This window comes from Scomber japonicus, chromosome 20 (assembly GCF_027409825.1).
Source record: "Scomber japonicus isolate fScoJap1 chromosome 20, fScoJap1.pri, whole genome shotgun sequence".
Taxonomy (NCBI): Eukaryota; Metazoa; Chordata; class Actinopteri; order Scombriformes; family Scombridae; genus Scomber; species Scomber japonicus.
This window is the reverse complement of record NC_070597.1, coordinates 25555406-25582877: the sequence shown is the minus strand read 5'-3', so window position 1 is coordinate 25582877 and position 27472 is coordinate 25555406. Positions and strand designations below refer to the sequence as shown.

General features: G+C 41.2%; 1 protein-coding gene across 1 annotated transcript; it reads left to right on the top strand.

The window, feature by feature from the left end:
- The first annotated feature begins 2702 nt into the window (after window positions 1–2702).
- Window positions 2703–27472, top strand: LOC128381677 (rho GTPase-activating protein 23-like). The gene is made up of 24 exons (XM_053341719.1): window positions 2703–2966; window positions 9147–9338; window positions 11567–11597; window positions 11896–11988; window positions 12433–12511; window positions 12630–12690; window positions 13877–15341; window positions 16928–17083; window positions 18253–18361; window positions 18588–18627; window positions 18728–18865; window positions 19547–19855; window positions 19976–20037; window positions 20352–20458; window positions 20629–20741; window positions 21958–22110; window positions 22207–22285; window positions 22474–22547; window positions 23297–23386; window positions 23473–23598; window positions 23716–23760; window positions 23877–23970; window positions 25958–25989; window positions 26090–27472. Exons 1-24 carry the CDS (start codon window positions 2751–2753, stop codon window positions 27074–27076), a joined length of 4851 nt encoding a protein of 1616 aa, XP_053197694.1. The 5' UTR covers window positions 2703–2750; the 3' UTR covers window positions 27077–27472.

Below are 27472 nucleotides of genomic sequence, written 5' to 3'. Positions count from 1 at the left end.
AAAAATCTTTTAAAGTTTCACAGAGGGAAAACGGGCTTGTGAATGAATGAAAGGAGAAAGTGTCCCAGAGCAGGATTAGGACAGTAGAGGAAAGTAAAGGCCAGCGGAGGACAGGAGATGCTGCTGGATGATGTTTGTACGGACGTCAGCTTCTTTTAACATCTCTGCATCCCACTTCTTCCTCTTTATCTTCATTCTCTCTTTCTCTCGCTGTCTGTCACTTTAGCTGCATTCAGGTGTCAGTGTTAAAGAGGTCTAAGGGCTGACAGCACAGCCAGAGTTGCTGTGGAGAGTTATTCAACAGGAACACACATATATCCTGTATGACAGTTTGGTTGTAATCATTTACACTTGCTCACGCTCTCTCACACACACACTTATTTAGAGTTTGTGAGAAGCAGACCTACACACAAACACATATAGACAAAAGAATCATTGGATTGTGACTAAGTATTATTTTCCATGTTGATTAAAGGAATGGTTTCAAAGTTGAATCTGTAGACAAGCAGAAATGGAAAAATAACTTTTTTTAGTTTTATGGAGAGTAAGTTGCAGTGTGGAAATTCCTGAAGTTTCTGTATAGAATTGCTGAGCGGATGGATACACTGTCATTTGTCAAGAAATAGTTCCAACATGTCATTTTAACATTGTTGTTTTTCGATTGAAAAAATTAGATATAACAGTTAGTGAGTTTAGAGATGTTGACAGGTGTATTTTCGAACTTTGGACAGAGCCAGGCTAGGTGTTTCCCCCTGCTTCCAGTCTTTATGCTAAGCTAGGCTAACCATGTCCTGACACCGGCTCAATTATTATATTTTTATTATTTAGTATGTTTTGGAGTTGTCTGTCCAATTGTATGTCCGTCGCATTCTGTCGTGGTCTCTTAGGAACACCTTCAAAGAATTTCTTCAAATGTCAACTTGGACTTTAGGATGAACTGATTAGACTGTGGTTCATACACTAATTGTGACAAAGTTTCACACCGTCTCTATCAGGATAAAATGATGATGTGACATTTTATATCCAAAAGGTCAAAGGTCAACTTCACCGTGACATCATAACACTTTTCTGGTCATCATTCAGCACCATAAGTCAGAAGAGGAGATTGTGTCCATATTTCACATTTGGTCAGATACTGAATAGGTAACACTAACTCTGGGTGCCCACCACCTTCAAATTGTGGTGATCTCATTAAATTCTGTCAAAGTCTTCACTACAAATATTATATAAGACATGGATGTAAACTGCATACAACTGTGAGGCAGTATTCCTAGTTTGGTCTATAACATTTCTAAAAATTGGACAAGATGCTCATAACAAGTTTCCAAAGTCTAAGGTGATGCTTAAAATTGTGTGTAAAATGACTTGTGTTTCACCTGCATTCGAAAAAATAAAATATATTTATTAATTGAGTGATTGTTTCACCAGTTCACACACTTTATAGTGTCAGTGTGTACTCTGTACACCAACAGCAGCAGCAGTCACCAGGTTGTGAGTCTAAAAGGAGGAGACAGGGAGTACCAGCACACACAGAGAGAGAGAGAGAGAGAGAGAGAGAGAGAGAGAGAGTGAAACATTGCTCTCTGCTCTACCAATGGGCTGGACTGGGTAGCTAAAGGATGAGAGGAATGTGACTGAGAGAGAGAGAGAAAGAGAGAGAGAGAGTGTTGGGATGTCAGCAAATAGACCTAAGGGAGAGAGAGAGAGCGAGAGAAAGAGAGGCATGGCTGGGTTGAGAGGAGGGAGGACTATACTTAGACAGCAATAAAGATAGGCAGTCAGAGCCAATGCTGCAAAATAGTGCCAGCATGGAGGGGGACACGCTGGATCTCTTACCAGCAGCGTGGGACCATTTTCAATTTTAAAAATCTGGTGTGACAACAAACTGCCTTCTCAGCTCAACTGGTCCAGGAGCAGAAGTCATCATGGTCCGGTATGGATTCCCCTCCGAAGTCCAGAAACGAGCCGATTTACACATAAGCAGCAAACTACTACTTGAGTGAAATGTTTTTTTCTGACGATTCTACTCTGAAAGCTTTGAAGAGGACTAGTTTAAACCTGAGTGGAGAAAAACTGTCAAACTATGCTGCCAGAAGAGTTCCCCTGGGATAGATGCTGTTTCACATCCACAACGCAAGGATGCTATTAAAGCCAAAGAATTCCGCATCTGTGAAGTGGATGATATGAAAGATGAGAGAAGACAGAAAAAGGTTGAGATTTATCACTGGTTGTTTTGATCACATGAATTTGCCGTGAATTCAGTAGACAAGGACTTAGTCAAACCCAGATTGGTAGAAAAATGAGGACTAGCTCAAGACAACATGATAGAAAAGTGGATGAAATGTGAGAGATATGTGTGCTTCTGTTGGCATTGGACATGATCGTCAAAGCTTGACCCTTCATCTCTTAGACCTACAAAACAACCCAATGAGCTCGATGGAAAATATGAAAGAACAGAAGACAAATCCAACTGAAGGATTACAAATGTATACATTGAGGATTGGTGTTTCGCATCCTTAGTGTTGATTGTGACACTTGAGTAGTTACCGTGGGGAAGGTGCGTTTTCCATTCATTCACCCCAAATTGAGGTTGTTACTCGATCACTTCTGGCCACGATGAACCAAGCGGAGATTGCGCGTAGTTGACGGAATATCTTAGTCACGGGGTCTGAAGCCTTGTGACCCTCCCAGGTGTGCCAGTGTGTGTTCGCTACACATACAGTACATGTGCGTGCGGATGTGGAGGTGCTATGCTGAGGGTGTCGGGTGTCGCACCAGCTCCGTCGGGCCACGAGTGGCGTTTCCAGTGTTCTGTAGGGGTGGACTGTAGCGACGCCGAGCCTCGCTGTATCTGGCTGGCAGTTTTAAGGGGTGTTTCACCTCATTCCTCACCCTGGCCGACCCCCATCACATCACCAAGAAGACGAGGCTCCCGGAGGCTCATACAGCGCCATCGCATGTGCTGGGTAAGAGGGTGCCAATATTTTGCGAAAGAAACTGGGAAGGAACAAATCTGAAACATGTGTCAGATCAAATTATAAAACTCTTTTGGACGATTTCCCGGACAGGGATCAAGTCTAGTACAAGGCTAGAGTTGTTTCTAGACTATAGTTATTTTCGCAGAATCTTGTCTTTAATCTAGGACTGGTCTTAATCTCTGTCTGAAAAACTGGACCTTTCAAACTGAACCTTTCAGTTTAAATCCAGACTAATTATATCCTTTTAGAATCAGCATGTCAGACCTTTTTAGCTGAAGGGAAATTTCTAAGAAAACATCATTAAATAGGTAGATGTAAGGGAATTTAAGGTCTCTTGTTAATACAGAAAGTTACCGCATTGACAGTGAGGTACAAATTTGTGTTGATGTTTGATATACTATGGCTGTGTTGTACACACTATCTCCTCACTTTCTTCAAAGAAACATCTGACTAATGACACACTACATATTTTCATTTCTTCACTGTGTCGAGTTGTTGGATGTGCTAAATTGTCAAACCGTCAGGTAGGGGAATACTGGTCTTGATGCTCCCTTTTAAACCAAAATATGTCTTTCAATGGATTTTTGAGACTATGCCGAAATTACACTACACTATATTTCTGCCTTTTGATGGTGTCACTGTGTCCAATCAGATAGAGTCATAGATAATTGCTGTGTTTTATGATACCCATATCTTTGGGTCAGGCTATTATTTGCCTGATATTGTGTCACCTGATCCCATGGTTAGACCTTTTTGTTCATTATGGGGAATAATAGAAGAGTTTATAGTTGGGCCTAATGGATAGGAACTACCACTACCAGAGGATGGTCTTTATTCTGGCTACTTAATAGACAGTAGAATGTAAAAGGTGGTTTGTAGAATCATTGCTGACTGGTTTAGTACTGACTGAGACTATCTGAGGCTTCTTTTATTTTTTCCACAGAAGGTATTTTTCTGTCTAATGGAAGTTATGTCTTGGGTTAGAGGCCTACTGCTAGCAGTTTGTTATTGCAAAATGGGTCTTGAGTATAATTCACTCACTATTTTGCAATGATGACCAACTCTGTGTACTGTATGTATCTATTACACATAAGCATTTTATTGCTAAACCTCATAAAGCTGCATTCATCATTTTGTTCAGCCACCAGGGGTCAGAATATATACAGTTCAGCGGATTTGTTAGCAAACAGTCACACATTCAACAGACAACATTATCATTCATTTGCAGTTGGTTTTCTGGTGGCCCCCAAATGTGAGTCCAATAATCCATCTCCTTTTAGCTCTGCTTTGGTCTCCACCAACTCCTGAGAAACGTATCTGTCTCTGTAGGTTTAGCTTTTATCTCTGACACGTGAAATGTGGACAGTGACTGTGACAACCTTCCAGTGTTTATAAATGTCCAATTTCAAGTACCTTGTGTACAAAAAGCATGAATCAAGTCGTCCTTTCAGTGTTTTTTTTTTACAGTTGTGTTTCTGTTTCTGTGGTATCAGTCACATACTCTTGACCAGCACTGACTGTTGGCGTTTCATCTTTACACATAGCAGACCCAACGCAGATCTAAAAACAGCAGTGGCTGTCATCATTCTGAGGGGTCTTCATCTCCTGTGTGATCTGATCACTGTGGACAGGTGTACTTCCTCCGGGATGCTTCCTCCGCCATATTGCTTTAACCTTTCCTGTCCATTCTGATCAGTGTAGGAGGAGGACACCATTATTATTGACCGTCCCCATCCTTCTCCACCATCCTGGTTTTAATATGGGGAGCCAAAGCTGAGGTCACTGCTGTCAACTTCAGGGCAACTTTAACCTATTTCAGGCTAGAAAGGGTAGAGTAGAGTTCACCATCCTTTAATCATTTACCGTTTGGAGGAAGCTGGGGCACGTGATGTTTCATTCAAGTGTGTATGTGTGTGTGTGTATGTGTGTCCGTCCTGTAGGTGTTATGTAATGTAGCACTGTGGGGGCCTGTTGAGTAGCACAGGGGATGAGGCTGATGCCCTCACTACGCACATAGATTCGCGTGGCTTTATATAAATCCTGCGTGTGTGTGCATCCTTGGGTGTGTGTATGGTTGCAATTTTTACATCATGTGTTCAGATATGCATCAGGGATCACAAGGTACCCAACACACACTGCTGGTGTGTTTGTATGCTGGTAGAGTGAGCGTCTCAGCTTTTAGTATACAGTACACTGTGTGAGTGTGTGTGAATGTGTGTGTGTGTTATTACACAGAGAATCTGTCAGTTTGCATTATCTGATCTGTGTATGCAGGGTGGATGTGTGTCTTTTCACATTGTGTCTCTTTATCTTTCAGTTCAGCTCACTTTTGCTTTGGTCTGAATGTCACTTATTTCGGTCCACAACAGCACTAAATCACAGTAAGCTTAATGAAATGATGAGTTCATTGGAGAAAAACAAGTAAATTGAGAGTAAGTGATTAGGTACAATAAAGTGAGCACAACAAGCTCTAATTTTGCTGAGAGCAGCACAATCAGAGCGAGTGTTCAGGATCAGGTGAGGACTCAGGAGAACCAAAAGTCTTTTGAGGTAGACTGTAATGTCCTGTTAGTCACAGTTTAAATCAATTACAGTCACTTAATTTCCTACTAAGAATGGATTTGTAACATTTAATGAAGTTCACCCACATCATCAGTGTGACCAACATTCACATGGTGACCCTAACATGAGTGAAACAACAGCAAAAAACTGTCTGTTCGATCACTGATTTGCTTCAAGTTGAAAGTATTAATCTAATAGTTGGTCAGAAGAAAATGATCATTCTATCATTTTTCAGCTCCTTAAATGTTTTTTTTTAATGTTAAAACTTCCTGTTTCTCTTTGTCACATGACAGAAAATTGAATATGTTAATGTTTTGGAATGTTAAAAAGCTCTGTTGTGAACACCTTTTTTGACATTTCATCCACTAAACAATGAATAGATAATGAAACTAATTGTTTGTTGCAGCTCTACATCTGCTCAGTGCACTTCACCTATGTTTGAATGAGCAGACCAGTCTTCATTCAGAAAATACAGTTTATAGAAATGTATCAGCATTCCTTGAATGGCTTGCTCTTGTTTATTTGAGTGTGTGTGTGGTAAGAGGAAGGTTTGGACAGGATTTTCATAACCTCCCTTCATCCTCAGCATGAATAAAATGCTGAAGTTCAACAAACAGTACTACAACACAAACCTGCAGGTCCCTCTCTCATCTTGCCTTGAGCAGGACTCTATTTCTTTCCCAGCCTGCACCTGCTCACAAAATTGACAAGATGGTGAATGAGAGCTGAGACAGAGGCAGTATATATATTTAATATATTTTGGTCATATTTTGGAGAAAAGGGCACATACACAAGGAAAATGTGATTTTTCTGCAGTCAAAAGAGAAAAAAAAATATTATTATCACAATCATTATTATATGAATTACATTTAGCTTGGAATGATTAATTTGGACAGTATACTTTTTAAATAAGGATAACAAGAGGTGATTGCATAGTGAAAGCCTGTAAATGATAATATAAATAATAACTTAACCCTTTTTAGAATCTATTATAATTATCATGAACTCAAGCTGACCACAGCCTTTATTATTGAAAAATCAGGTTTGCAATTCTTATGTGAATCTGTTTTTTCATCCACCTCTAATGAAAACATAATAATGAAAATCATTTATCACAGCTTGGATCTTATTTTCATCATCACCGATGATAAGAACATTGAACTTGAACACCAAGTTAATTGCTGATATCTGGAAATGCAGTAACTTTGCCAGAAAAGAGATGGGTCACTCAGACAGGTTTAACTGTTTAACCAAACTTAAAGGTGCAGTGTGTAGAATTTAGTGTCATCTAGAGAAGCAGAATTGGCAGAATTATGATATAATATTCATGAGTATGTTTTAATTACCTTAGAATGAGCCTTTATATCTACATAGGGAACTGGCCCCCTTCCACAGAGCCTGCCATATTTCTCCAGTAGCCCAGACTGAACAGAGAGACCTTTTGCATTTTTTTTGGTTGCAATCTGCAATTTCACCACTAGATGCCACTATATTCTACACACTGGTCCTTTATTTGAAAGACTAAATAAAAGCTAACTCCAAGCTGTCCGACTTCTCACCGTTTTCTGCACAGTTTTCCAAAGAAGTATAACTTTTCAGCATGAACCAGTATACAGTACTATTTATTTCCACCGTTTTTATTTAATTATATATGCTGTCAGTGTTTATTCATGAAATGATAGAAATAGGTTAATGTACACAGACTTGCATTAAGTCCTCTCGCTGCGCACAGAGCTGTGACACAGAGAGAGCTGGCAAAAAAAATCACACTTGTTCAATAAAATACACTCTAAGATGTTGGCATTTCACACTGTGTGTGGGCGATTGAGGTGAGTGAGTGTGTGAGAGAGCGAGAGGTAAACATGTACAACATCGCACCTCTGTGTTTAGATTCACTTGTGCATGAAATGTCACCTGCAGAGATGTTGGGAGATGAGGAACGTGTAACCAACCATGTGTCACACACACAGATATATCATGACTTTATGACTTCTGTAACACACGCACACACACACACACACACACACACACACACACACAAACACACACACACACACACACACACACACACACACACACACGGAATGTCAGTGGGAGGAATCCCTCTGAGGTTCCATTCTGTTCGTAGAGACTGATGGTGAGGATGATATGTCATGAAATGTTATGTGTAATGTTAGTCCAAAAATATTTTAAGTACATTCAATTAAATTCTGCACTAAACAAATTTTGAGTTGAGGTGCGGGCCCAAAAAAAGACATTATATTACTGTTACTTGTTTGAACATATATGGAAAAATGAATGTCCGTGGGCATCACATCTAAACTGATTGGCTTCCCTCTCTGGAAAGTGCGTGTCTCCTCCCTGGTGTTACTTCGAACTATTCTTGGAGGCGAAGGTTTCCCCAAATGAAGTCTACGAAGGGCTCGGCCATCCACTTCCTGTCTCAAGAAACAGACTTCCTGTTGTTTTCATAACTGGCTCAGATTGGTGTGAGTGTTCTTTTGTGTGTACTGAATGTGTAGTGGGTATATCTGTATTGATGACAGTCATGTTTGCCAGTGTGTTTGCTGCTTAATACAAGATGTTATTCTGATAGCCTTTCATTTGTGTGAAATGTGTGCAGAGGATACATTTGACTATTATTCAAAGGTTTTTTTGCCTTATAAAACAGTGTTACAGGGTTTTTTTGTCCATAGACAATCAGCGCTGCAACTTCTAGTATTAGTTGTCAACTATTAGATTAATCTGTATTGGATTAGTTGTTTGGACCATTTTCAATTAATCAAGACAATAATGGACAGATGAATGGATATTGAAAATGGAGTTGGTCAAGACTGAGAGGTCAAGGAAGGCCAGGAAAGAAAATGAACCTGGTGGATCACAATACACTACAATGCAATGTAATGCAATACAACACAATACAGTATAGTCCAATCTATCCTAGTGAGACACCTCTCCTTCCTAATATGATCTATTGAGGTTCCCCAGACCTTTGGAAGAGATTCATACCTCTGACCGACTTCTTCTCTAAAATTGGTCTCCTTAAAATAAAGCTGGAGGGTGAGTCCTGTGTTTTTGTGCATGTTAACATTGAGGAGGATGTTGAAAGAAATTCTCACCTCATTTGCCCCACAGAAATATGAGTGGCTCTTAGTGAAGGTGTGTTCTCCCTTTGTCTATTGTTCATATGATTTTCCAGATCTACATTTATGAGCACTAATAAGTTCCTGTTGTTGTACGAATATTATTAATAGAATGTATATATTTTTAACCTTGCCATTGTTAGCGTGAGGTAATAAATGTGATTATAGGTGAGTTTTGTTGGGGGGGAAAAATAGAGACAGGAAGTCTCTGAAAAATTCCTGGCATTGATGGAATTCTGCCCAGACCAATGGAGCACACACACCCACATCCACTAACATCCACCCACACTTCCCTTAAATGAATTCATCTAGGTTTGAATTCACAGTTGTAGGCGCTGCCCGAAGATGATAGGATGTACCGTCTATTCGGTAAAGTTTGAAAAATGTTCTACCCAGAGGAAAGTGAAAAGCTATCTTTGGCGTTATCAATAGAAACATTTTCTCCATCTTTTCTCATTGATAGGCTAAAGGGCGGAGAGATGGCATGGTGTCGTCCAATGAGAACAGGCGTCGGCCGCTGTCGTCGGGTGAGGTGGAAGGCGTGTCGTGGCAGGGACCACGGACCATTTTCCTCCAGAAGAACTCGCAGGGATTCGGCTTCACTCTGCGACACTTCATCGTCTATCCGCCGGAGTCCTCCATCCACAGCCTCAAGGTAAGACTGAGCCCTGGAGCCATTCATGTGTTAGTTACATTTCAGTAGCTTGAGTCTTTTAATAGAATCCCATGTCCTCATGGAATCTTCAGACTTCACCTTCACAGTTTAAACTGTTGTAGTAAAAGTCTGGTTTGCCCGTCCAACAGATTGCTTTCATATTTCACCACTGGAACTTAAAGGACAGTGGCTCAAGCAGTTAGCAATGGTGTTATTAATTTAGTATCAGTTATGGTTGTGGGTTAAATATGAATGTCATTGAAAGAGCACCTCAAATTGGACTAAAGTCAAAGGAAAAATGTAAAAGCCTGTAGACATTTTTTCTTATTAAGCCGACCTACCAGGCATTGACGAAAAGATTCTCAATTACACCAGCAATGAATTGAAATAATTTAAAGTGTACATTTTTACAGTTTAATTGTTGGTAGTAACACACATGATGTAATAATAACATGTAGTTTAGTAGATGACATCATAGTGATAGTAAAGCAGTGTTTAGACAGCGCAGAGGCAACACATGGTGCTGTAATGGATTCAAGTGTGGACTAATCTCATGTTAATGAGCCTTCAAGGGATAATCTGCTAAACAGCCCTTCTAAACCCCACACCACATGATGGGGTCATAGGGTCATGAGAGAACTTAAAGGACTGTGACACATTTTTAATTACTGTCAGTTTGCAGTCACTTTAGTTAGATATTAGCTAGTATTTAATGGTTGTCACTACTGGTGACTTCTTCTAACTTCTACTTAAGACTCTGGCTCGGTCTAGAGTTCAAAGCACATCTACCAACACTAAAAAAGATGTTTTATCTTATCTATTTATATAATGTGTTCACAACCAGTCAGAAATGAAAAAGGTTAATTTGTGGTTTTAGAGGGAGTTACAGAGTGTGCTGGATGCTGGGTGTTCTTTCTACAACAGCTGGGAACAGTGACTGTACAGTTTCCAGGAGTCTTGTTGTCACAGTAAGATTTCCAGGTCTGGTACTTCTGGTCCAGACCAAAATCATCGCTCATGATCATATCTGTCAACACCATTGTAGCTGCACTGAAGTACAGAGTGGATGGATACACTGTTGTTTGTCAAGAAGTGGTTCCAGCAAAAATAATTCCTTCCTTAAACCACGTTTTTACTCCGCATGTACAAATTAAACAAAGTAGTTTAAAAATATTTTCAAGGTGTTGGTAAGTGTAGCTGCTAGCTGTTTCCCTCTGCTTCCAGTCTTTATGCGAAACCAGGCTAACCTTGTCCTGAAAGTGTTGAGCTATTTTTAATGCCGTGCCATAATGGTAATATCTTGTAGGTATATTAAACCATGTGAGCAGTGTGGGTCAGTCATTGGATGATATTTTGTACAGAAGTTCATGGTCCCCAGAAGCTGAAACCTACATGATCCCCTGACTTTATGCTCTACCTCCAGCATGAGGCCGTCTTTTGGAGTTTTAGACTAAATGTTGCAACAATAACTGGATGCATTGTCATGACATATGGTTCAGATTGAAGTGTGATCACTGTGATGATTGTGGCACCAGCATCAAGTCAAAATTTGAATTTGTCCGATACATTTTATGATCAAATACCTTGCAAATCTCATGACTTTCCCATCAGCCCCAGCTGTGTTATGTGTTAATCTAAGGTGATACAGCTCCACTCACTTTTATGTACTGTCATGCTCTACAGTGTGTAACATCCGTACAGCCTGGAGAGAGGCCAGTGTAGCAGCAGACCTCAGTGTGTGTGCAGAAAACCCTTTGTGTGTGTCCAGATCAGGAATGAGCTAAGTCAGCGAAGCATCAAAGCCTCCAGACAGGCCCAGCCAGTAGGCCTGACTGCCAGTCAGAGAGACAGACAGGCAGGCAGTGAGACAGACAGACAGGCTGGCAGGCAGTGAGACAGGCAGTGAAACTGACAGGGAGTCAGTATATCAGTCAGTGAGACATTTTAACAGACAGTCAAGGAGACATTCAGACACAGATTGTCAACTCAGTAAGCCTGTCAGACATTTCTGTAGTAAATCAGACAGTGAGACAGGCAGTCAGGGGGTGAGACAGTTCATGAGATGGTCACTTTAGCAGTCAGTCAGGCAGCTGAGCAACACCCCAAACTGCCCAGTCAGCTGCAGTCACTCAGGTCTGGGAGTGGAGGGGTTGTACTGAACTCGAGTTGAGCAGCACCCCCCTGTGGTCCTCACCTCTTCTCACAGCTGCTCTGTGTTTGTCCCACAGGATGAAGAAAACGGAAATGCAACTGGAAAAGGTGAGCTATGTTTCTGCTGAATTATCAGACACAATGGGAATGTTGTGGGAATGTAATGCTCTGGTTTATATAAGGAATTACTGTTATGTATCTATTGTGTTCAGTTATATAAAGCACATATGCTCAGTGTTTATGTGTGGGGACTACTTGTTTCAATATGTAGGTGGAGGTGATTCAGCTTCGTGGGTTGTACTTGTTATTTTCAGAACAAGAAAAAGTTTACTGTGTATGATTCTATGTATATGTGTATATGTATGTGTGTGTGTGTGTGTTTATGTGTGTCTGTCTGTCAAAGCAGGTTGTCAGCGCTCTCGTTTGGAGCCGATGGACACTATCTTTGTGAAGAGTGTCAAAGAAAATGGCCCTGCCCAGCAGGCTGGACTGTGCACAGGTACAACACACACATGCATGAACACACACACACACACACACACACACATACACACACACACACACTGCAGGACAGGACATTTAACATATAGAGGCTTAACAATTATGATATTCTTGATGCATTATTTTTCAAATATTGTCTCATGTACACACGTACCCCTCAGATTCAGCACCATCAGCATTTCAGCTTTCTCTCTGCTCTGTTCATATTTAGACAATTTAAAGTGAAGAATTACCTTATTTAGTTTTAGACATAGTGGGTTTCTGGCAGTGACCATAATTATCAACATCAAGAGAATGAGTCAAGCCTTGTGTCTAATCACTGTAGATCTCGACAAGAAAAAAAGAAAGTGCACTTTTTTTCTCTCCCATCATTGAGGGTCCAGATTGCTTGTATGGTAGATGGGGCCATGTTCTGACCCTTCTGACTATGTGTCTATTGCAGGGGACAGGCTGGTTAAAGTAAACGGGGAGAGCATTCTGGGGAAAACCTACTCTCAGGTGATCGCACTCATCCAAAACAGGTGGGAGACTAAGTGTTAATAAATCTCATTTTATATTGTTATTCTCGTTTTATATTGACCACTGTTGTCGTTTTATTGTCATTGATCGTCTGCGTATATCTTGATCTTTATTTTGTAGTGAAAACATTCTGGAGCTCTGCATTATGCCAAAAGATGAGGATGTGTTGCAGTTGGTAAGTGTGAGTATTATCGTTCTTCTTTTTTCTCTTCTTTCCTTATTTTCACCTTGTTACTGTGTGAAGCCGCAGCAGCTAGCTAGGCTATGGAAGTAATAGCAAGGATTGTGTTTCTCCATTATAGTTCATCTAGCTACTTGTGATGTTTTACTTTAGAAATTTAGAATTGTGCATGAACAGAAAGAACTATATTGTTACCAAAGAGCAAACAATTTGTACAGATAGAGAAGTTTAAAGGAAAATGCTTGAGAAGAGGAAGAGGTTGAACAACCAACACAGAGCTCAAAATCCTAATGAAAATAGATATATACAAATGTCAATAGACTTTTTTAAGGTTTAGGTTAAATGGTCAGAATGAACTCAGTTTGTTCAATTACTATTTTTGGAATTGTTCATCTTTATTTTGACAGTAAGATACTGTTGTACTGGGTGACATGTTCCTTTTTTACCATGAACACACACACTATAGTTTATTTTTACTCAGTCCAACACACACTGTCCTGCTACCAGAAATACTCACTAGATTCAAACACTAAATGTGGATTCATCCACCACTGCAAATAGTCCCCAACAAATATACTATTTCCTCCTGTTTGAGTAATGTTTGATGAAATCTACAGTGATGCAGCTGTTTGAGGAAATTAAAGTATTTTTCAAACATGATACTACATATATGTGAACAATTTTTAGTAGCAACCAATGGGTTTGGAGCTTAGAGTCGCAGACAGGGTAGGAAATCAGAAAGTATTGAGAGACATTGTTTGTCTTCATATGGAATTCATTATAGGTAAGAAAAATACAGAATGATGCCAGCCTTAACCTTTAAGAGTTTATTAAAGTTACAGTGGAACATGTTCACATTTTTATTAAGTAAGGGAATTCATAGTATTTTTCATAAAGAGTATGAATTAATAACACTGAAAACCCAATGAGAAAATATACATGAATGAAAAACAGAAAAAAAAAACAGATTCAGTACAGTTACAGAGCAGGGATCGATATCTCCAAATTGAATATAGGTACTATAGTTCCAGTGTTGGTTGTACATTGAGGATTTTACTTACATTTGAAGAAAGAAAGATTAGTGCATGATGCATGTGCCTCACTCTGCCCTCCTGCTGCTCCTTCCATCTTTGCTCATTCTCTCTATCCGTCAGTTTCACATTACTTTCACCCCTCCTGTTCTCAGGCGTACTCCCAGGATGCCTACCTGAAAGGCAATGAGCCATATTCAGGTGGAGCCCAGAACCTCCCTGAGCCACCGCCTCCTCTCTGTTACCCTCCCACCAAGCCCAGCTCCACGGCCACACAGTCCAGCCACAACCTCCACAGTCCCCTGGACAACTGGCAGTGCCGACCCGGCCACACCACCTCGCCACTGGACAACCGCCCCCCTGCTGCTTCTACCCCCACCTCCGGCTGGTCCGGGGGTCCCGAGGAGGCCAGTAGTCACTTTGCCCCACCAGGGCGGCATCGTGGTCGCTCCTCATCAACAGTCAGTGCGCTGGACTTTCACTTTGCTAACCACAATGCTGCCATCGCCTCTGCAACTCTGCCTCCACCACGAAAGAGCAACATGCCGGCCTCTGCCCGCGCGCACACTGATGCCCTCTGCCACCAGGCTTTGTCGGACTGGTACTACAGCCAGGCTGAGGCAGCCGAGCGCATGTCCCCCCGCCACCGCAGCATATCTCAGGACCGTTTAGCGGAGCTGGGGCTGGGGTTGGCACTCGGCCCTGGACCAACGCCTGCCTCCACAACCTCTGCGGAGCAACGTAGAAGAGAGACCCTCATGCACCACCACCATCAGGCAGCAGCAGCCTCCCATGATACCTATTGGCTGGGGGGCTGGGGTGGTATATCAGGACCAGGAAGCAGATCATGCTCAGAGAGCCTGCTGGCAGCCTATGCAGAGTACGAGCACAACTACGGGCGTTCTGTGGAAACACTGGCACAAGCTTCTGCACTGGTCACACCACGCGACGAACAGTCTTCACAAGGCTCCCAGATGACGAAATTCAGTGAGCAGAAAGAGCAAAAAGCCTCCGGAGGGCATCAGCAGCAAACCGCAGTAGCACCCCCAGTCACAACCTCCTCCACAGTGCCTCCAAGTGGCAGGCAGTCAGGTCAACAGGTAGCTGAACCCCAGACAAGGCGAGTAAAAGAGGAAGAGTTGGTGGGCTACAAAAGCTACAGTCCTTCTTTCTCCCACAAAGCTGGTCACCTCCTCCAGCAGGCGCACTCTTTCAGAGAGCCCACTTACAGCGGCCCTCACCTCAACTGGAGCTCCGGCAGCAGAAGCAGCCCTGCCGACAGTGATGGAGGGATGGTTCCCCGGCCCCAGTCCACCCCAGCCCTGTCTGCATCAGAGGAAGAGAGAGCCCGGCTCGGGGACGACAGGGAGGTCATCTCCCCTATCTCCCTCAATCAAGAGGTGGTCCTAAGGCAGAAACCGCCTTCCGGACGCTGGACCCCTGTACAGGCACTTCGACATCACAACTACAACACAACTGTGGATTCGCCCGAGGCCCCTGGTTTGACACCTTCACCTGGGACTCCCTCCCCTGTCTCTGGAGGACCAGGCCCCAACCGCAGGGCCAATGGTAGCCTGGCACAGCATGCATACGACTCCCTCTCCTCTATTCCCTTCATAGGTTAGTGACCTTCTCTTTATAGCTTGTAGCAACTGACTTAATACAGCTTCCAGATGTCACACTTGGTCAACACCAACAAAAATTGAAATTTTCCAAAATTGTCCTTTTCTTACTTTAATTGATTGTTTTATTACAAGTGGTGTAAAACTACTGTAAAAAACGGATTACCTTATGTGTCAGTCATTGACACATATGTGTATTTTGATGTCAGTTGCTACAGAACTCTCCAGTCCTCTTAATTGATATTAGCCTTTAGTGCATTAAGAAAGTTTCTATCCTCTTCTTTCCATGTTTTTTTTATCCTTTTCAATGTTTTTGTGCATCTTTATGTTTGTGTATGTCATATACATGTCAGCATAATGCCTGTACTGTCCATACATTTAGTTCTTCAATATGTTTAATATTGTGTTGTTGTGTGTGCTATCAATGTTAAATGTGTTAGTATGTTCTTGAACTATTTACAGTAATTGTATACTATAATTCAGCAACATTACATGGAGTTTTATTTCTTGAAACATTTCTCTGAAGCTGCTGTGGAGGTAGAAATGATCTTATAGGTTCCATCACTGAGTTAGATAATGGCAGTTTTGCTGGCAGACTAAAATCAAGTGAAGAATGGCTGAGACCTACCTTTATTGCTAAAAGAAAACATTCAGTCTAACTTAAATTGCTATCAACACGACTAGCCCATAATTGCAAATATGAATGCCATACTCTAAAAAGCTAATTCATTTGTTATTTTAAAGCAAGACTGTGAAACTGGTACCAGTAGCCTAGTAGCTTATGACCAATGTAGCTAATGTTCTTAAACACTATTGCTAGGTAACTTACTGACTTACTTTGTCAGTTAACTGACTTTATGACTCTTCTCTATTTGTGCTACTGTTACACAGCATTCACATAGCATTCTGTTCTTCCCACCAAGTAGAAGGAATAGAAAAAAACACCTGTTAATCAGATTTGGGGGTATTTTTCAAAGATGGTTACCCTCACTGCTAGCGTTGTACTCACACCAAACAAATTAGCCTAAACTAGCTGTTTTTATAAAACCGTCAGATTGCTAACCAGTGAAACCAGATAGAAACAATGTAGCACTATAGCTAGCTCATTTTTAATGAACTGAATTGATAGTATTAGATAGTATAATGTTAATATTGGATTTTATTAGGTGTTTTTCTGCCATTTTCAACCCATTTTAGGATGCTTCAGTTCTTTTTTCCAAGCAGGAGAGTTTTTTTCCACAATGCCACTTGTAATTGCAATCTACACAATTTGACGTGAACATGGCAGTACACTATGTTTTAACAGAGCTGACACATGATTATTGTCGTTGTGCTTGTGGCCATATTTCACTTGCTGTCAGTCAGCTCCTCTAATAACCATGTCTTTTAACTGCCTCCAGAGATTCTTTGAAAAGGAAATGAAATTCAATGTGGTTCCCTTCCATAAGAGAACATTTCTGCCTCCAGACCAGCTCTACCTCAGAGACATGTTTTAACAACTAAAACACCACCTGGCTTATTTTGTCTTGTCAGTGTTTAATCCCTCATCTCTCACCCCTGGTTACTCTGATGATGACCTTGCAGATGAACCCACCAGTCCTAGTACTGACGTACAGGCCTTCTATGTACCAGCCTGCTCTGTGGTGCCCAGTTCCACTATGGCCACCCTCACTTCCACCCCTGTCTCCCCCACCCTGTCCTCCATCTCCCCCTTTGTCCGACTTCGTTCTCAGGACTGCAGTGAGTCTCACTCACCCACTCTAATTACTGACAGGGCCAGACCAGTATACTGTGTGTTCTCCAGTATGTTGGGGTTAAAGTTACCAGAGGCTATTGCCAGTGTTTTATGTCAAACTGACAAGTAGTGATTTAATGCTTAATAAATCAACCAGTATTTTGACACACTGAGATATTTGTCTAGCCCTAGACTCAGACTAATCTTAAGGGAGTACAGTGACATTTACATTTGAAGAATTGTCAGCACTCTCTGAGAAAAATATTTGTAGAGAGTTCATCATAGTATCAAAAAAGATGCTGTGGTACAATTAAGAAGTGAGACAAGTGGGCTCTAGAAGGATTCCAGAACTTTACCGCTGTAAACTCCCACAAGTTTCTTTTAATGATACCCTCTCTGTTTTAATCACATAGAAACACTCCTCTCTAATTACTGACACTAACTACAGACTACAAACACTAACTCCTGTATAGTTTAACAATACCAACAATAGGTTGTTTTTATGATCCTCAGTTTTAATTACTTCTTAGTTTCTGAGGAATGTTATTTTGGTTTAGGTGACTCTACTACAATACCCATGAGCCTCGGCAATCATTACTATGGAAATTCAGAACCCCCTGTCTTTACATTTGTTAACACTGAATAATTTAGTCAACATTCTCCCAGAATCTGAAGGACAACTGAATTAAACTTATTTAGTTTATGCTAATTGTAATTTTACAAGTTCTGTAGTCGCATAAAAACTCTACATATGGTGACTTTAACGTAGCATCTATATTAGTGAATGATGTCTCGATTTGCTACATTGGGATAAAAGTGTTCCTACCTCTTCCTTTTTTCATTAAAGAACCTATTCGTCAATATTTTTAGTAGCCCAGCATGAACTAAAAATCTAAATGTCAGAGTATTCCTTTAATGTACAGTACCAGTCAAAGAAAGTGTGTCCAAACATTTGACTGGTACTGTATGTATGTTAAACCCTGTAATTCATCCACCTTCCTAATGTCATATTAATAACTCAGTTTGACTCGACAGGTCACTTGTTCATGTTCACTCACCTTGTTGTCAGTTCATATTTCACTGTTACATCATACATTGCATATTTTTTTTACTCTTGACTATAAGTCTTTCTCCGCCTCTGTCTTCCTTTTTGACTCGTCTTTTGTATTTTCAGGCAGTATCAAAGGTCGTCGCTCGTCTTACCTGCTGGCCATCACCACCGAGAGATCCAAGTCCTGTGACGAGGGTCTCAACACCTTCAGGGAAGAAGGCCGTGTCTTCTCGTAAGTCTGGCGACACTTGAAAAGTTGCATTCTGCACATAAATGGCTTGTTTAAAATGTATGGGCATGTTGTAGCTTCAAGGTGATTTAACACTAAGTTATCACAGTAAAGTCTCCTTTTCAAATTTTTGGCATGTTGGTTGTTATAACTTAGTAGTTTATTATTAATGGTGCCTGCAAATTCTCAACACATGCTGCTTTACACTTGTGTGCATTTTGTTCCACAGCAAACTACCAAAAAGAGTCAAGAGCTTTTTCATTGATGGGGTGAGTAGATCATATGCACCTCTCTACTATCTTCATTTTCCAGTGATACAGTAATCACTATCCAGAGTGCATCTTTTAATATCCCTTCATTGTGTTTCAGTCTCTGGAGAGCTTACGAACCCAGGAAGAAGCCCGTTCCAAACGTCACTCAACCTCTGAACTGGGAACCATCACCTTCAGTGATGTACGCAAGGAAGGCTGGCTGCACTACAAACAGATCCTCACAGAGAAGGGAAAGGTACAACACACTGCTTATATACATACTGCTCCCCAATGTAGGTAAAGCTTTATAATCTGACACTGCAGATTACAGTTTACAATGATAACAGCTGATTTACCACCTGAAATTGGTGTTATTCTTTTTATAAAACAGTGGGTTTTTGGGAGGCAAATGGTTACTGCACATGCCGCTAAATTGCAACATTCTCAGTTTGATTCAGGCCAGGGACATTTGTTACTTGTCTCTACTTCTTTCTTGTCTTGTGTCCTGTGTGCAATTTCACTGCGATTGTCTAAAAAAGACTAAAACAAAGGAAACAGTGGCTTCTTGATTGCAGAGAGAGGTAAACAAAAGCAGCCTCTCATTTTTATCCAGCAACTGTCCATTTCACTGGCTAAAATGTCCTCTGTGGACATTAAAGATATTCCTTTATTAACACACTTGATAAACTATATACTTTATATATACTTGATTATGGCTGTGCTCTGCTATATTTGGTTTTTTGAGATCACAACATATATTGGATACATTATCTCTTTTACTACAGCTCTGTGTACACCAGTTCAACATATACAGACATATAAAGATTGACAGGCCTGCTGATTGGATAATAGCTGTTTGAGGGAGGAGTTTAGCTAATGTTATTTTGAAACGTTTTATTAAAGGTTGTGTTCCTCCTTCTGTTTCGGCTCATTATAGAAAGTCGGTGGCGGCATGCGGCCATGGAAACGCGTCTTCTCCGTGCTCCGCTCCCATTCGCTCTTCCTCTACAAAGACAAGCGGGAGGCCGTCCTTCACGGGGCGGGGGCAGGGACCAGCCAGGATGAGCATCCCCCGGTCAGCATCCGCGGCTGCCTGGTAGACATCGCCTACAGCGAAACTAAACGTAAGAACACTCTGAGGCTGACCACGCAGGACTTCTGCGAATACCTGCTGCAGGCTGAGGACAGGGACGACATGCTGGCCTGGATCAGGGTCATCAGGGAGAACAGCAAGATCGACAATGAGGTTGGACCAGATCTAGTTCATCTTATACTGTTAACACACACACACACACACACACACACACACACACACACACACACACACACAAACTAAACTCATTTTACTGCTTTCTATTTGTTTCAGGAGATTGGTTTCTCAAGGCAGGCTCTCATCAACAAGAAGCTGAATGACTACAGAAAACACAGGTCAGCCTGCTGGATTATATTTAGTCTTTGCTTGATCACTACTGTCCCTTACTCTCTGTGTAATTACCAGTCACTGTAGCTGTGGGCTGAACGCCTGTCACAAACAATAACTTGAACTGCACTTTCCAAAAAGCGAGAAAAACAAGGGAGTTCACTTCTTTTTTTTACTTAAAACCGAGGTTAGCATAAGAAAATGAAGACCTGAAGAAGAATGCATTGTGTCTCAGCCCGCTTGTTTGACATCCTTTGTCAAAAAATAACCTTTAATTACAGCTTATGTGATTTTTGCCTGTTGTTCGTCTCCCTCTGTGCAGTCTGACAGGTAATAAGCCAGATGTTTCTCCCAGAGGTCACCGCATGATGCCTCCTTTCCTATTGGCTAAAACTGACAACACCTCAGTAAACCGATCATCCAGAACTGGTGAGTACACACATGCTTCTGCTCTGCTTTGTCCGTGCCCTTTCCATGAGGATATAAATAACACATTTAAATGTGTGTGTGTGTGTGTGTGTGTGCGTGTGTGTGTGTGTGTGTGTGTGTGTGTGTGTGTGTGTGTGTGTGTGTGTGTGTGTGTGTGTGTGCGTGCTCAGATGACAACAAGGCACTGTGGGGCATCAATATCATGAAGAAGAGCAAGAAGACAGGCAGTCCCAAGGCTTTTGGTGTGCGACTGGAGGACTGTCAGCCAGCTGTCAACAATAAAGTGAGCTACACTGTGTTTTAGGACGAAATTCAAAATGAACATCGACAGCAACAGCGTGATTCATAGCATCAAAAAGAGAAAAAAAAAAGAAGTATGAATTAACAGAGGTGATTCATACATTTAGTCATAGGGTTTCAAATTTGCACTTTTTCCGTTTACACTCTGTTGTGTACAGAGAACTCATGTAATTTGCTTCCTTTTTATTTTTTATCTAGTATCTAGACTTCAGAGTAAATTGGACTATTTGTGGTTCCTCCTTGTTGTAGCAGTTATTATGCAAGTGATAAAGAAAATCAAACTCAGTTAAGAAGCAGAAAGGAACATATGTTTCTCCAGTGAATAGACTAGAGTAGCCACAGACCACAGATATGAGAGATATGAAGAAATGCATAACTGGCTCCAGATCTCTACTTAGAACACAGACATGAGATTTATACTGAGGTTATCATCTCACTCCATAAAATAAAGAGAATTTTGCAAGAAAAAAGTTACGTATTTCCTTTAAAGACGTGATTTTGACCGTTAACCCTACTATATACACTGTCATTGAATTAGTTATGAATTCTTACCGATTCTGAAAGCCAGTGTTGCGTGGTGATTCTGTCTATATACTGTATACTGCATGTGACAGGACATTATACATTGTTACATGCTTGTAGGGCCCAGCTAGTGCTGTTTATTACTGTCAGGTTGAGTGTAAAGTAGGGCTGGGCAATATATTGAAATTATATCGATATCGTGATAGGAGACTAGATATCGTCTTAGATTTAGGATATCGTAATATCACGATATGTCATCAGAGTTGTCTTTTCCTGGTTTTAAAGCTTTCTGAACTTGCCAGACTGTTCTAGCTGTTCTGTTATTTACTGTTTACCCACTTTGTCATTGTATCCACATTACTGATGATTATTTATCAAAGATTTCATAGTATAAATATTTTGTGAAAGCATCAACAGTCATCTCTATAATATTGTTGTATCGATATCGAGCTATTTGGTCTAAAATATTGTGATATTTGATTTTGTCCATATCGCCCAGCCCTAATGTAAAGTGTAAAGTAACGAAATAGTCAGTTAGTTACTTGAGCTTATATATGACTATTGTTTTATTATTATAATTATTTTGTTAAGTATGGATGTTCCCGGCTTTTGTTTCTCTTCTCTTACTCCTCCTTCTTTTCCATCTCACCTCTCACCTCCTCTTCTCCTCTCCACAGTTCGTCCCTCTGATCGTGGAGATGTGCTGTGCCGTGGTGGAGGAGACGGGTCTGGAATACACCGGCATCTACCGGGTGCCAGGAAACAATGCCATGGTGTCCAACCTGCAGGAGCATCTCAACAAGGGCATGGACATCAACACAGCTGAGGAGGTGTGGAGGACACGTCTGTTCAAGTATTTATGGCTGTTGTTTTTTTATAATTCTACAACCAGAAACACTAAATCTTTCCCCTTCTTTTCTCCACAGAGATGGCAGGACCTGAATGTAATCAGCAGCCTGCTCAAATCGTTCTTCCGGAAACTTCCTGAACCACTGTTTACTGATGGTGCGTAGCATGAATCATAGTGAAAATGTATGATGTGTAATGTACTATTAGATTTTATTTTATTTTGAAAGTTAACTTGTTCGCTTAATTTGTTGTCTGCATGTAAAAACATTGGATTTTGCATATTTTCATTTTCAAAATGTTGTAATATTCCATGTTTTTCATTGTTCATGCTCTTTCTCTACCAGATAAATACAATGATTTCATTGATGCCAACCGGATAGAAGACGCAGAAGACCGTCTGAAGACCATGAAGAAACTGGTAAGTGTCAGAAAGTTGACAGAATGTAGAGTTGTGAAAAAAGAAAAAAGAAAAGTCTGCACACCATAGGAACTCCCATGCAGATATAATTTTAATAAAGCATGACATGTTGACCCATACTGGCTCTTCTTCAGATGCTAATAAAGTGAGGAGGCTCAGAGACGCCATCTTTCAAAAGTCCCATGGCCCAGTCATGTGACCTAACACACCTGTGATACATTTGTCTCAATTTGACGAGTAATTCATCAATAGAAAAAAGAAAAGAAAAACCTTTCTAGAGACAGTAATAGCAAACATGCATAGAAATATATACACATATATACATAAACATCTAGATAGAATTTTATGTTCCTTAAAAAAAACAGACTCAGGCTGTAAAGGCCATCATATATCATACTGTACCCGTAAACATATCAAATATAGGGACCATATTACTCAGATAATACTCAATAAACCAGAAAAACCGAATCACATCAAGGAGATAGACAGTATTGGTATAGATGCCATGACAATTAACATTGAAAAAAGGAAGTACAATGATATAAACGTCATGAAATTGACCTCAAACTGTACACTCTAAATTCCATCAGACAGCAACACAAGGATATGTATCAATAATGTATAGTTGTGAACACAGATTACGGTTTATTGAAATGTGTTTATCAGAGATTCATTTCTTTATAAAATCTAATCCACATTTTAACAGCAATTTATCTTCTTTTTTAAACACTTTTCTTGCTTTCTTACAGATTCATGACCTTCCAGACTACTATCACCACACCCTTAAGTTCCTGGTAGGCCACCTGAGGAAGGTGGCAGACAATGCTGACAAGAATAAAGTAACTCATCACTACACTGAATTTTAATTAGATTTTACATTTGCACACAAACTGAACCATGGATGTAACTTTCATATTATTTCCAGATGGAACCAAGAAACCTGGCTCTGGTGTTTGGTCCCACTCTGGTGAGGACATCAGAGGACAACATGACCGACATGGTCACACACATGCCTGACCGCTACAAGATAGTGGAGACACTAATCCTGCACGTAAGAACCTACAGCTGCCTCCTCTCCTCCAATGCAAGAAATAATGTAGCATAACAAGTCTGTCTTGTGTTCTGTCTAAACACCATGCAGTGATGCTGTGTCTGCTTTCTCCAACAGTATGACTGGTTCTTCAGTGAAGGAGAGCTGGATAATGAAGAGAAGGTATGTAGGACCCCAACTACAGGAATACAGGAAGTATTTGTTGTCAAATGCCATCATTTGTAATTTCTGTGGGGATGGTTTTGTGTGTGTGTGTGTGTGTGTGTGTGTGTGTGTAGGCCCCAGATGATAAGCGGGACATGCAGCCTGTGCCCAACATTGACCATCTGCTGTCCAACATCGGCAGGCCGGGTATGCCAGGAGAGGCATCAGGTGAGGAGGGCACTGAAGCAGCACTGGTCTTAGTCGTTATCTAATATCTGTGACATTCTTACAGAAATACATGTCAGCTATAAGAGGATCAACTTATTAATGTAATTAATATGTAGCCAATTCAGAGAAAAACTATTTCAAATGTTTCCCAAACATTTGCTGTGCTTTTAAAGATACTGCTGAGTCAAATGTAGTTTATAATTGTGATGAAGCTGCAAGTGTTAATGAAAAAAAGGCTCTTCCATAAACAATTAAATTAATCCAACTAGCAGGCAACGGGGCAAAAATTAGCTTTGGGCCCTAAATGGCCCCCACATTTCTCCCACTTTCTGTGCATTGTGCATGTGTTAATACTTAGTTTGTAGTAATTTGATCAGGCACCCTTTTAATTAGTAATGTATCATGTATGTACTCAACAAGGCTTTTACTAAGGACCCATAAACAATATGGGGCTTTAAGATTTCTTAATAATGCATGATGCCTCGATGTTTGTTCACAATGTGCTTTGTAAGTGATTCAATTACAACAAAACAATATCTACACAGTGAATCTGGAGCATTGGGGCCCCACTGAGGGTCTGGGTTCCCAGTGCATATAAGTAGTGATGATCTGCTTGTGTGGGTCATGTAGTGAAGTATCAGACCTGGCTGGAAATGTTACATTGCTACGTCATAGTCTACATATTCAGTGTAGTTATCACTACAACTGATAATTTAATGCTAATTGAAATCCTAATGTTTTGTAACTGTTACTGTGTGTTCAGACCATTTTAGAGGTGGTGTGATTATACGCAAAGTCACTGGAAAAATGTGGGGAAAAATGAGCACATATCCCAGGCTTTATGAATATGCTTCATAAACACAGGCTGAGCTGAATGTAAACACACACACTCCCACAGACAGCCAGGCAACTGCCAATGTTTGTACAGGTGGTGGAAAAATAAACATACACAAGTCAAATAAGCACAAATGTATGAAAACACTTTTTAAAGCTGCACTAATTAATTTATGCCACTTGGGGGCAGCAGAACAGACTGTTTAGCTCTGTTTTGGTCTCCACCGATTCCTGAGAAACATATCTGACTCTTCTGACTCTTAAGCTGCTAAATGCTCTACTTTGTTCACCAGCTAGTCTCTAACTGTCTGTTTGGTGCTGGACAAGTAGGATGCATTGGGTTTATCAGAGACTTTTAGCCAAAAACAGCTGCCTGCATCTGCTGGAATGATTCTGATGAGAATGGAGAGTGAGGGCCGTGAAAACAAAACAATGAACTGAAAGATGCAAAAAAAAAAAGTCCTATAGAGCTTTTTTTCTTTTCTCTGAACCTTCCTGTAGATTTCTGTCTGTACTTTTTCTCCAGCTGATATGTTTCTCCCTGTATACTCATGATGTTTTACAACTTTTGTCTCAATTTCTCTTTTCTGGACCTTTCTGCACTGCTTGTCTCTAGCTGAGACAGTGGATCAGCCTCTTCGGTAGGACCAGGTCTCCCTCCTTGTGTGTTTGTGTTTGGTGTTTCTGTTGCACTTTGTGTCATTTTCTCATTGTCTTGGTTTTCCACCAATTTTTCCTTTTTCCCTTTTTGTTGCTGATCCCAAAGGTGAACTCTAGCCAATTTGACTTGACGCAGTCAAACTATTAGATTGAACAGGTATGTGGTAATACCTGCAAGGCCACCGGTGCCCATTTGACTAGCTGCAGGGTCATCAGCCAGGGACCACCATTCACAGATGTTTTGGCCCTTATCCCAGAACATCTCTTGGTGGCGGGGCAGTGAACAGGGACGTACTACATCAACTGTATTTGTTTGCCTGACTTTTAAAACAAAATCTCTGATAATGGCTAGAGTTCTCCTGAGAGGTTGCATTGCCAGTAGTGTGTGCTGTGATTAGCCAGATATCACACCTGTGTACCACTCCTAACACTACTACCACCACTTGTCCAGTGATGACATGATTCTAACCCACATCTTGTTCCTTTCAAACAGATTCCACCACCAGCGATTCTCTTAAGTCAAAGGTAAGCAAGAAAGAAAATCTCTTATTTGTTCTCCATAAATGTCAGAAGTAGACTAAAGCGTGACCATTTTTTGACTGGGATATGAACTTTAATGTTTCAGCTTTCTTCAGGCTCCAAGAAAGACCTGAACGCCAGAGACTTCCTGTCCAAGTCCATCATCTCTGCTGTGACCCGCAAACGTAAAAAATCCCCTAGTAACCACCTGCCAGGCAGCAGCGCTGATGAGGACTCCGAGCATGAGCCAGTCAAAGCCAGCAACTACGGGGGAGGAGATGGGGGAGGAGAGGAAGAGGACAGAGGAGAAGAAGAGGCAGTCAAGGAGGAACATACCATTCCTAAGAAAGAAAAAAAGAATAAAAAGGGAAATGGGATAAAAGTTCAAGAGACGACGGAGGGAAAGGAAGATGGAAGGGAAGAAGCTGAAAAGGACATGGGTAACAGACCAGGCAATGATGCCAAGAATCCTGAAAGGGAGAGCAGATCAAGAGCTGCACCACAACCTCGTCCAAACAGCTTCCTCTACTCACACCATCAGACCCACGCCACATATGCACGACCCCCACCTGTGACCATACCTCCTCCACATCCAAAACCTCACAGTATGTCAAGAGGACGCCCCATAGCCCCTTTCTGGATCTCCCCCACCAAGCTTCCGAACCACTACCAAGCCTCCAGGCTTAACGGGGCCCAGCAGCCGGATTGGAACCAACCGGCACCGGTCCGTTACAGGAAGAACAGGGGTGGGAGGACTAGGGCTATGTCCATGAATCTGGACGTTGAGCTGGGCAGGAGTGAGGACAGAGCGAGAGGTTGGAGATCAGAGAGAGTGGAGGTAATCAAAGTCACTGAGGGAGCAGGTCAGCATGGAAGTGTTGGGGTTCCTCAGGGATCAGTTATAGGTCCCAGTTCGGTTCAACAAATTGATCCACTCCCTCGTCTCGCCCAGGAGGCTCCACCTCTTTCCTCCTCTTCCTCGGGATGGATAGATCAAAGCTCCGTGGGATCTTCCACTGTTGTTCTGAGGAGATCTGGCCTGGTGCCTCGGGACAAGACAAGAGCCTGGCGTCGTCACACAGTGGTGGTCTAACCGCTTCATCTACTAATGCAGTACAAAGCACTTCTTGCCCTTTACTCATAAACACTTGGACCACCTGTGTCACTGCTTCTGAAGCCAAGTGTCTGTCACGTGACCCGAGGATCTCCGCTGTATCAAGACTCTTTCATCTTAGCTTTTTATTGGCACTGTAATTGGAGAATGTGCGGTTGTAGAGTTTCATTCCCAAATTAGATAACTACCATTTGACAAATCTGAAACGTACTCCAAAAAGAACACACTGCCTGTCGCTATTCACCTACTATTGAAACTATCCAGCTTAGACTCTTTTACTTACAAAATAACTGTAGATGTAACTATACATGTTCTTATATATTGTGCATTGAATATTAGGGTTGAGTATCAGGAACTGAGCTCATATTTCTCATG

Coding starts and splice junctions, on each gene's coding strand:
- LOC128381677 (XM_053341719.1), top strand. CDS start 2,751: ATGCTGAGGGTGTCGGGTGTCGCACCAGCTCCGTCGGGCCACGAGTGG. Junction 23,761..23,876: donor AGCTGGATAATGAAGAGAAG/GTATGTAGGACC, acceptor GTGTGTGTGTAG/GCCCCAGATGATAAGCGGGA. Junction 23,971..25,957: donor TATGCCAGGAGAGGCATCAG/GTGAGGAGGGCA, acceptor CCTTTCAAACAG/ATTCCACCACCAGCGATTCT.